The 11,980-nt window shown below is 42.5% G+C and overlaps 1 protein-coding gene across 2 annotated transcripts in view; it reads right to left on the minus strand.

The window, feature by feature from the left end:
- Positions 1-11,980, minus strand: part of LOC135219752 (mitochondrial proton/calcium exchanger protein-like) — a 164,095-nt gene that overhangs the window by 76,928 nt on the left and 75,187 nt on the right. For both annotated transcript variants that reach the window (XM_064256797.1, XM_064256796.1), the window contains exons 4-5: positions 11,193-11,330; positions 10,574-10,777 (exon numbers count right to left, since the gene is read on the minus strand). In XM_064256797.1, coding sequence (XP_064112867.1) covers positions 10,574-10,777; positions 11,193-11,330 — 342 coding nt within the window. The remainder of the gene's footprint in view (positions 1-10,573; positions 10,778-11,192; positions 11,331-11,980) is intronic.

Below are 11,980 nucleotides of genomic sequence, written 5' to 3' on the forward strand. Positions count from 1 at the left end.
ACCGGCAAGCTTAAAAAGCTTAGATTGCGTTGCTACCGAACCGCACGTTACGCACGTAAGTGTTTTCACTACCAAATCTCACACGTAAACATTGACGTATTACAGTAGGCACAAAAGAATAGTCTTAATTACTACGCATAAATATACCATAGTGGCTTCTCTGATTTAAGCTATGGCTAACATCTTATTTACCGGCAAGCTTAACAAGCTCAAAAATTGCATTCGCTACCAAACTGCACATGTAACCTACGTAACATTGCCTTCACTCCAAACGTAACTTAAATACGTATTGCATTTGCTACTGAAATGCACGCCTCATGTGTGAGCATTGTCTTATAGAGGAGAGGATAGACGAAACTTAAGGTTTATTTTGGAGTTGGGAATGGAGGAAACATTTTGAAGAAGGAAAACGTGAGATGCCATGCAAACACTTTTCCTCTTTGCCTTGTGTGAAGTGGCTGTCTTGGAACCCATCATGAATAAAGAGGTAACTGCGTACGCAGTAAATACCGCCGAAAAAGCAAACAAAATGCGCACAAGGTGTGCGAGACACGTGTTTGACTGTTTGTAAACAATAGCTGCAGACTTTAAACTATGCTGAGAGTGGCGTCACCAGTGTTACCAACAAGTTTTGCCAAAATATGCTAGTCGGTGCAAGTCAGATGTACGCTAAATAGCAAGAATATAAGCCAAATATGGTGCAATTTTATGCCAGAATTATGCTATTAATCTAACATTATCTCATTTTTCTAATACATTTGAACTAAAACAACGATGTAATGGAAATTTAAAACATTTCTATATTAGGTGAAATGTTACAAATGACGAATTGCAGTAGTATAACAATTTATTTGATGATCTTTACATGTTAGCAAACTCAAAATAAAGCACCATTTTTCTTTAACAGATCACATATGCAATTACTAGTATACGACTTGAAAAATGTGTGAAGATCACTTCGGAAGTTATTCAACATTTTGATATCTCTACTAATAAATTAAAACTAAAAAAGGAAAACAAATAAGTCTCTGCTCATGAAAAAAAAAACAAATTTTAATTTTTACTGCATCATTATCATGCCAATGAGACTATTTCCTTTAACAGGTCACATACACAATTAATAAATACTTGAAAAATGTGTGAAAATTACTTCAAATATAAAATTTTGATATCAACTAAAAATTTAAAACTACAAAAAGGAAAACAAAAAAACCAGTCTCTACTCAAGAAGAAAAACTTACATACTTATTACTGATTATTATCATGCCACTGAACCACCATTTTTCTTTAACATCACATACACAATTAATAAATACTTTAAAATTCTTTGAAAATCACTTTAGACAATTAAAATTTGATAACTTGAAAAAATAAAACTTAAAAAAGGAAAAAAATCCACTTTACTCACGAAGAAAAAACATTATTCACACTTTACTGATCGTTTGTCATGCCACTGTGGGTATTTATAGTCACAGAATTTAACATTCCTTAGTTGGGTTCAAACTTATTAATCAACTCATTTGTTAGTGCTGCTTTTGAAGCAATTTCACAAGGAAGATACATATATTAACTATGCCTGTGTATGAAATTGAGGAATTTTCTGCACTTTATTTAAAATTTTAGTGAAAATACATTCTAAAATTGTACTGGAACCCTAAGTATGATAGAATTTATGCTAAGCTCCAATTCTTGGGTCAAATTATGGTAAAAAACATGAAATTATGCTACAACACTGGATGACGCCAACTAGCGGCGGCTAGTGGAAACAGTTTTGTTTACAAACATCATATGATCTGGGGGTTGGAATCTGAATTTTTTGTATGAACACCGATACAAAGTTTATTGGAAATTTAGTGGCAAAATCCGATTATGTCAAGTTCTAATACGGTCGTGAGCCGGGGCTCTACTGTATTTGATAATGTGAAAGGCAATTTCAAAAGCTGCCTTTGTATCATACTTCTGTACAGAAATAAAGATACCCTATACGTAATACATTTTCATTAAGATTTTAAACATAAAAGAATGAACATTTATAAAATCGACACATTGATCACTAAATTTGCAGTTTTTTTTTACTCTATATTTTCGGAAGAGCGGCGGGCGACGGCTCACAAGAAAGAACATGTAAAAACATCCTCTTTGAAACGTGAAGGGCAGTTTCAAATGCTGCCTTTGTATCATATTTCTAAGCAGAAATAAAAATACCCTATACATAATACATCTTCATACACATTTTAAACAAAAGCATGAACATTTTTAAATCGACACATCCATAGCTAAAATTGCACTTATGTAACTCGATATTTTTGGCATAGAACAGCGTCGGCATAGAACAGCGTCAGAACAACGCCATCTTGGCGATAGTCAGAGGCATATATTTTACCCTAATACCTATGTAATAACTCTCCATAAAATTTGTTAATATCATTTGCATAACGTTTATGGTCTGAACGGCATTTCTACAAATGTATGAACTCATTAGACAATGGCGCTAGCGGCGCTGTTAACCGAAAATTGTGCCGTAAAAATACCTTAAAATGCCTTATTTTTTTAATTAATATTTTTGAGGACAGCCATAAAACTGATTCGCCGCTAAGCGATTGCGCTGTTAACCGCGGGTCCCCTGTATTGTGCAAAATAATATGCTACAAGAATAAAAATGATATTGTTAAACTACAATAAAGTTTTGTACATACTTACCTGGCAGATATATACTTAGCTATAGTCTCCGACGTTCCGACAGAATTTCAAATCTCGCGGCACACGCGACAGGTAGGTCAGGTGGTCTACCTTACCCGCCGCTGGGTGGCGGGCGTATGAACCAATCTATCTCTCCAGCCAGATTTTTTTCTTTCACCTGTCTCCTGAGGGGAGGCTGGGTGGGCCATTAGACGTATATATCTGCCAGGTAAGTATGTACAAAACTTTATTGTAGTTTAACAATATCATTTTTGTACATGAACTTCCCTGCCAGATATATACTTAGCTGATTGGCACCCTTGGTGGAGGGTAAGAGACAGCTAAAGTAATAAGGAGAGATAAGAAACAACTGATGTTGTAGGATATAAATAACCTTGGTTCTTACCTGTTCAGGCAGAAGACTTCATTGATATTGTCTCTGAGTCTGCGTTGCCTGGAGAGCTACAGCTAGGACGTGACCTGATGCTGAAAGACTTCGGATCTACCACTGGGATTGTGATCCCTTTGTGTGGTGGAGAATCCAAGTCGGATCCTGTTAAAGGGAGTTCGTCCCTATCTTAACAGGTCCTAACCACTACTACTGCAAGGAGCCACACTCATCAGACCACCTAACCAAACTACTAAAGATTAGTATACGACCTAAAGAGATGCCTTCATGCATCCTCTTCTTTAAGGCCAACCAACAACAACAAATACAAGGGGGAAAAATTTATACTACTAAACAGGATGAGTTCAGCTCCCTGCCCCAGCACTGAATCCGCAGATACGTACGGGCCAAGGCGAAAGCATTTTTTCGTAAGTGATTCTCACATCACGTAAGTAGTGGTTCGCGAACACTGACTGACATCTCCAGAATGTTGTCTCCATCAGATTTCGCACGGACATATTCTTGTTGAAAGCAAGAGAAGTTGCTATGGCTCTTACTTCGTGTGCTTTCACTTTAAGAAGCCTAAGATGTTCTTCTCTGCAGGATCCGTGTGCTTCTTTGATGAGGCTTCTCAAGAAGAAGGACAATGCGTTCTTCGACAATGGACGAGTAGGCTCTTTTACTGAAACACACAGGACCTCTCGGTTGGCTTTCAGTTGCTCTTTTCTTCTAAGGTAGTATTTCACCATTCTCACTGGGCAAAGAGTTCTCTCGGGTTCTTCTCCTACCAAAGAAGATAACCCACGAATCTCGAAGTTCTTGGGCCATGGGACTTGATGGGTTCTCATTCTTTGCAAGAAAACCAGGAAGGAAAGAGCAAATGAGAGAGTCCTCCTTAAAACCCACATTACCATCAATCGCCTGAAGCTCACTCACTCTTCTGCGAAGCTAGAGCCATCAAAAACAGAGTCTTCCTGGTAAGGTCTCTGAATGAGGCTGAATTAGGGGGTTCAAACCTAGAGGACCCAAGGAATGAAGGACTACAATCCAAATTCCAGCTAGGTGTCTTAGGATACTGCATTTTCGTTGTATTAAAAGACCTAATAAGGTCCTGTAGGTCCTTATCTTCCGATAAGTTGAGGCCCCTATGTGCCTGAAGACATTCGCCAACATACTACGATAGCCTTTAATCGTCGAAACGACCTAAGCCACATTCTTGTCTTAAGAATAAAAAGAAGTCTGCAATTTGATTCACAGAGGTACTGGAAGAGGAAAACGTTATTCCTCTTGCACCATCTTCTGAAGACATCCCACTTCGATTGGTACACTCGTAAGGTGGAAGACCTCCTCGCTCTAGCGATTGCCTTAGCAGCTGCTGACGAAAAGCCTTTCGCTCTGACAGTTTCTGGACAGTCTGAAGCCAGTCAGACTGAGAGCGGGGAGGTTTTTGTTCGGTACCTGTCGAAGTGGGGCTGTCTGAGTAGATCGCTCCTTAGAGGAAGCGATCTTGGAAAATCCACTAGCCATTCCAGCACCTCTGTGAACAATCTTGTGCTGGGCCAAAAGGGAGCTATCAAGTCATCCTCGCGGAATCTGACTCTGCGAAACTTTTTTAAAGTCAACCCCAGAATCTTGAAGGGGGGAAAGGAAAACGCGTATACATCGAGTCCTTTCCAATCGAGTAGGAGAGCGTCTATCCCTATTGCTCCTGGATCCGAGATGGGCGAGCAATACAGATCCAGTCTTTTGTTCTTTGAAGTTGCAAACGGTCTAAGAGAGGCCTGCCCACAACTTCCAAAGGCTCTGGCAAACATCTTGGTGCAGAGTCTCCACTGTGGGAAGGACCTGATCTTTCCATGCTGAGGAGATCTGCCCTTACATTCCTTTCTCCCTGTACGAATCTGGTGAGAAGTTTTATCCCCCTTTCTTCTGTCCACAGAAGAAGATCTCTTGCTGTTTCGTACAGAGAGAAGGAATGCGTCCCCCCCCTGTTTCCTGATGTATGCCAGAGCCGTAGTGTTGTCCGAGTTTATTTGCACAACTGCTCCTGTCACATCTGGACTCGAAACTCCTTCAGAGCAAAGCCACACGGCTATTAGTTCTTTCCTGTTGATGTGCCAGGAAGACTGGTCCCCCATCCAGGTTCCTGACACCTCCTTGGTTTCCCAGAGTCACCCCCCAACCTGGTTTCCGACGCATCGGAGAACAACACCAGGCTGGGGGTTCTGGGATTGAAGCGGCAGTCCCTGCGAGAACTTGTCGGGATCCGCCCACCATGCTAACTCCTTCTTGATTTGAAGAGTAATTGACAGGGAGAACTTCAAATCCTGAGAAGGACGACTCCAATTCCGATGAAGAAAGAATTGGAGCGGTCTCAGGTGCAACCTTCCTAGGAAACAAATTGCTCCAGTGAGGAGAGCGTCCCCAGCAGACTCATCCACTCCCTCACTGTGCATACTTCTTTCCCTAAGAAGGTTGTTACTTTTTCGAGTCCCCGGGCTATCCTCTCCTGTGACGGAAAAGCCCGAAAACTCAGAGAGTTCATACTGGATCCCCAGATAAACGCACTCTTGAGCGGGAATCAGACTTGACTTCTGCAGATTGACCAGAAGTCCTAAGGAATAAGTAAAATCCAGGGTTTTCTTTTTTCAAGTCCTTCAGACAACGATCTCTGGAATTGGCCCTTATAAGCCAATCGTCGAGATAGAGCGAAATCCTCACCCCTTCTAGGTGAAAGCCATTGTGCCACATTCCTCATGATGGCCGTAAAGACTTGGGGGGCCGTGGAGAGGCCAAAACACAGGGCCCTGAATTGGAAGATTCTTCCCCCCATCATGAATCTTAGAAACTTCCTCGAGGAAGGATGGATTGGTATGTGGAAGTAAGCGTCCTGTAAGTCCAAGGACACCATCCAGTCCCCTGGACGGAGTGCTGCTAACACCGAGGCAGTGGTCTCCATCGTGAACTTCTTCTTTTCGAGAAGAAGTTCAGGGCTGCTTACATCCAACACCGGTCTCCATCCCCTCCCTGAGGATTTCGGAACTAGGAACAGGCGGTTGTAAAAGCCTGCCGAAAGATGATCTGCCCACTAGTTCGATCGCCTCCTTTTTCCAGCATCTGATCTACCGCTAGTCGGAGGGCTTGATTCATGATGGGGTCCCTGTATCTGGCCGTCAACTCCCTCGGGGTATTCGTCAAGGGAGGCCTCGAAGAGAACGGGATTAGATAGCCCTTCCTCAAAATTGACAGGGTCCAGGCATCTGCGTCTTTCTGGGCCCAGACTTCTGCAAACTGTAAAAGCCTGGCGCTACAGTTGTCTGAAGGACTTGAGTCTTACTTGGGAGGTTTGATTGACTTCGTAAAAGTCCTCCCTCTTCTATTTGGTTCCGACCTCTGAACGAAGAGGATCTAGAGGTAGATGCCCCTCGAAAGGGTTCCTGAGAGGGTCGGCTTAGCTTTCGTTGTCTTAGTTCTGGAAGGTAGGGCGAGGGCGCGGCTTTCCTTGCAGACTGCGCTTAGAAGGTCCTGCGTAGCTTTGGCAGAGAGAGCCTTCGAAATGTCTTGAACCAGGTGTTTAGGAAACAGCTGTGTAGAGAGAGGGGCAAAAAAAGCAAAGACGATCTACTGAGCATGTGAGACCGACTTTGTTAAAAATGAGCAAAATACTGATCTTTTCTTCAAAGACCCCTGCTCCAAACAGTGAAGCTATTTCGCTGGCCCCATCCCTCACCGATTTATCCATACAGGATAAGACACAATTCAAATCCTCCGGAGAAAACGTGTCCGGTCCTTGAGTTTTCTTGGCTAGGACTCCGAGGGACCAATCGAGAAAGTTGAAAACTTCCAAGACTCTAAAAATGCCTTTAGAATGTGATCTATTTCATTCATTGCCCACGTAGTTTTGGCCGAATTCAAAGCTGATCTTCTAGTGGCGTCTACTAGTGCCGAAAAATCTGCGTCAGCTGAAGACGGAAGGCCCAGTCCCAGGGTTCTCCTGTCTCATACCAAAATCCTGTCCGTCCTGAAAGCTTCGACGGAGGGAAGGCAAACATGTTTTCCCCGCTTCTTCTTTAGTACGCATCCATGAACCGAAACTCTTGAGCGCTTTCTTCATAGAGAGAGTCGGTTTCATTCTCACACACGAAGATCCTTTCGTTGCTTTCGCTGTGGAGAACAACGAGTGTGGAGGAGGAGGAGCAGTAGGGCTCAAAGACTCTCCGAACTCTGAAGGAGAAGCTCTGTGAGCTTCTTGTACGAAGAAACTGTTGCCGATGTATTAGTTTCTTCCTCAGAGGCTTCCTGGTCTTCTTGAGGAGGAGAACGGGGATGAGGATCCTTATGAGAATACCTTAGATGATTTCCTAGCTGGGGTACAGTGCGATGAAGGAGACAAACGTCTTGAATGAGGAGAAGATTCCAAAGTAGAGAGGCGTACCAGGAGAACGACGAGTTGTAAAAGAAGGACGCCTTATCCGAAAATTCTTGTCTAAACTCGCATTCCTTCCAATAAATGCAGACAAACTCTTAACAGCAAAAGAGGAAGGACTCCTTTCTCTAGAAAGACCACGTCTATCCCTAGGGAAACTACGAGAGGGAGAGCGCTGCTAAGATCCTGGCGCCGATCGTGAGGAGAGCGGCTACTAGGCGCCGAGCGCCTATCGTCACAGGGGCGCTTAGTGGAATCTGGCGCTACCAAGCGGCGAAACGTTGCTAAAAATGAGGGCGCCTTCAGGAGCAGGGCGCGTTGAGCTCTTGATGCCTACGAAGCGGAGAGCAGCTGCTACGCTCCGAGCGCTTAAACGGAACAGGGGCGTTCTGCGAGATCTTGGTCCTTACCAAGGGGAGAACGTCTGTAAGGTTCCGAGCGCCTAACAGAATCAGGGCGCTTGAGGCGTTCTTGACTTCTAGCAAGAGGAGACGAGCAGGAGTAGGGAGTCTCGAGAACGAAGAGCGCCTACTAGGAGAACGAAGCAAAACGAGGATCAAGGTGTCTTTCTCCAGGAGAACAGCTACTAAAAGAATGACGCTTACAGGAGCAGGGCTCCTACTAGACTCTTGATGTCTTACAGGGAGGAGCGAACTCCATGCGATGAGCGCCTACCAGTCCACGTTATCCGACAGCCCGACTACAGTAGTCGGAAGGAGAAGTGCGCCTACTTTCAGAAGGGCATTCCTAGGTTCTCTGAGAAGACGAGGAGAAGAAAGATGAGACGGAGACGACGAACTAAGTCTTCTATGACCTGAGCGACTCTCTCTTCTTGCACGAACTCTAGAAGAAGGAGAAACAGAAGGGGCTGAGCGTCTACCCGAGGCAGGAATCCGATTTGGGGAAATATCTTCATAGTCCAAGGAGCGCCTATCCGTCGAATGGCGTCTCGACACCTCCGAGCGGGAGTGGTGTTCCTCTCATGAAATGTTACGAGTGTAGAAGAATCCTCAAAAGAAGGAGAACGCCGATTACAAGGAGAGCGCTCTTCGACGAAACGCCGCCTCGATCTCTTGATCGGGAGAGACAAACTCCTTCCTTCTACGCCGATCTCGATGCCAAGGAGTCCGCCAAGGCTGTGATCTGAGCTTGTAGGCCCGCTAGCACTCGAGAAGGAGAGTCCCCAGGATCTTCTTCCGAAGCAAGCTCAGCGCAAGGCGCGGGAGAAGGAGGGCGATCACCCGGATCTCCTAGGCTTCTTTGCTTGCAAGGAAGCTACATCAGAAAAGTCTTCTGGGCTGGACGCTAACGTACTGAAGGGAGCCTCCGCAGCCCTCTTCAAACGGCGTGACGCCTCCTTAGAGCTCCAACCACGCTTCGGCAAAGGAGAAGAGGATGACGAAAAACACTGGCGAAGAATATTCTTCTTCTTACGATCCAAGGCAGCCTGGGAGCGAACTCAGGATCTGCCGAGGGGAACGCCTGACCGGTGGGGGGCTCTCCCTAGCCCTCCTGCGCTTTCGACTTTCCTCCTCCACTGGAACTGGGAGTCTGGAAGAGGTCTAGGCCTGGAGGCACTAAGGAGCCGGTCAGACGCACCCTCCACATAACTGGGTACACTGCACTTATCATCACTGACACTCTTACCTTGATCAGTACGAAGATTCTGTCTTCCTTTAGAACAAGGAAGCTTTTGAGGCCGCCGCCTCCGAGACGAATCTACGGCTTCGGTGCGGGGAGCAGGAGCTGAGACCTGGGAGGAAGGTTCTAAAACTACATTAATGTTAGTTTCATTCTCTCATTCTCGACCTGCTCGAACTCCTTGAAGAAGCTTTACGTACCCTATCCCTTTCAAGTTTCCTAATATAAGAAGAAAGAGCCTTATATTCAATCTTCGTTCAAAACCTCACACTCTTGACACGGGTTACTAAACGAACATTCATTCCCCCTACATTTAACACAGAAAGTGTGAGGGTCACCGCAGCTTTCGGTAACCTCACCTTACATCCATCGGTCAAACATACTCTAAACAAAAACCGGAGTTTGGAAACAGAATCAAAATCAGACATTCTACAGGAAAATCCAGCGCAAAGTCAATAACGGTCCACAATCAGCGTATGCCAAGCCACATAGAGCGAATACGTCACCAAAATGTCCAAATCAATCTCCAGGCAAGCGAGAAATGAAGAATATATCGGAATGAACCGACAACAGTTGTTATCGCTTCAGCGACAGAAAAAAATCTGGCTGGAGAGATAGATTGGTTCATACGCCCGCCACCCAGCGGCGGGTAAGGTAGACCACCTGACCTACCTGTCGCGTGTGCCGCGAGATTTGAAATTCTGTCGGAACGTCGGAGACTATAGCTAAGTATATATCTGGCAGGGAAGTTCATGTACAAAATTATTGATATTAAATTTATGTCAATACATCAGTAATGAAACATATGGTCATCTAAAATAAGAAAAGAAACAAAACAGGAAGCAATACTATATCAATTCATTACCATCCTAACCCCTACAAAATATCTAGAGAGCTGAAATACAGAAATGGTCACTAGCAAAGTATGCTTAAAAGAGAGATACCTGATTATGACAGACATGTCCCTCATTTTGTATCTTTCTTGTCTCTAATAACATATTTTTAGAAACAAGAATGAGATGACCCTATAAGGAATGTAACCCCTCTGTAACTACAAAAAATGAAATATCTGTACATTGCATAAAAAGATAATCTCCACCACATGCATAACACAGCAGTTATGCACAAATTAATGGTAGAAGAAATATTAACAAAGGATGCACCAACAGTGAGTCAACTCACAGTCATTGCAAAACAAAGCAGGTGACAAATAATATGCTAAGAGATAGAAAAATCAAGGGATGAAATACCATTAAAAAACCATTCAAGGTGAACAATCAAATGTCTAAATAATTAAAAGGCAATTAAAGTAAATAGAACGAAAATGTCGAAGGGGTGGTAATGTATTTCAATTGAATATTGACATTACAATACACAACTTGCAAAAACCTTTCTCATCCAACTATCTTAGCCAAAACTAAATGGTTATAAAAAATCACCTTATCGTCTGCAGCTAAAGTCCGTAGCTTCATACGTAGCTGGAACCTCAAGAAGTTGTTTGTACCAAATGGCTGCATTTCCAGTAACTGACACAAAGCAACTAACTGTGGTCTTGAAAGAGAATCCAAAGTGATTTCATCCTCAAATAGCTTGCTGAACTTTAATATTTCCTCATTACTGACTTCTTCACCCGTTTTCTGGACCTGCAAGTCAACATTATTATAAATTGGCACACTGGAAAGCCTAATTTTGCACTTTTCAAGAACTGCCTGATAAGTCAGAAAAATATAAGCCTCCAATGGCAGTCAGACAAGCTCATTTCTTTTGGAAAATTAAACTAATATAGAATTCATGAATGTTAACCACAATAATCACTAACAGAAAATAAAAAGTAGGGAATATATGAGTCTAAAAATATAGAATAAATAAGTAAATTATGTAATGGAAACATTGGGAAAGGCAATTAAATTAACTATTAAACCCTCCATAGTGAATAGAGGAAAATACTGTATCTACAACATACTAAATAGTGGTCTAGTGTTCTGGTGAATTCTCAAGAAGCAGGAAAAAAGCTACCCAAAGCCAATGCTTCCTACATCACATCATAAAAACACTTGCCTTCTCAAAGAACTGAACAAATTCTTTGGCACTTTCAGAACTGTGTCCCTTTGCTTGAACAGCCATGTTGTCTAAGGTCTGCTGCAAGAACTTTGCCATCTCCAATTTTGATTTTAACATCTTCTTCATCTTTGCCTCCTGTATATTTCAAACATCATGGAAAAAATTTTGATTAATTTTTCATTACAATGCCTCATGTTCTTGGATAATTAGAGCAATGTAAAAAAATGCTACATATGATAATAACACTAATGGTTAGTAATAGAATGCAAAAAATTAATAGGAAAGATCCATTTCAACTGTTGAGGGAGAAAATATTTTATTCCTATATATACAGCCTGTCATGACCTTAACATTTTTATAACAAAAGATTCTCTCATAGAATTCACCAAACCCATGTTTGGATCAGATATGTCTTAGACAAGCAACACACTCAAACAATATCTATACAACCAAAAGAAGTTCATATTTATGGAAATTACAGGAGATCATTATCAAAAGCTAATACTTTTTGATAAAAAATATTCTGGTCATGTTGTCCTTGAATGTTTAGATGTTGACATCACTCACGAATTGCAACTTCCCAAGGACTTCCTAAATTTGCTCTGTGCAAATGAACCTTATTGTATGTTTGGGTGTGATTTGTGTTTGTCAGCTATTAAAATACATTAAGATAGCTTTTTCATTCTGAAACAAAAATAATCAGATATCTCAAATATTTTGGGATACACTTACAAAAGGAATTCGCAGTTACTAAACTTGATTTTAATACCGCTTGAATTCCCTAT

Source organism: Macrobrachium nipponense, chromosome 1, assembly GCF_015104395.2.
Source record: "Macrobrachium nipponense isolate FS-2020 chromosome 1, ASM1510439v2, whole genome shotgun sequence".
NCBI lineage: Eukaryota > Metazoa > Arthropoda > Malacostraca > Decapoda > Palaemonidae > Macrobrachium > Macrobrachium nipponense.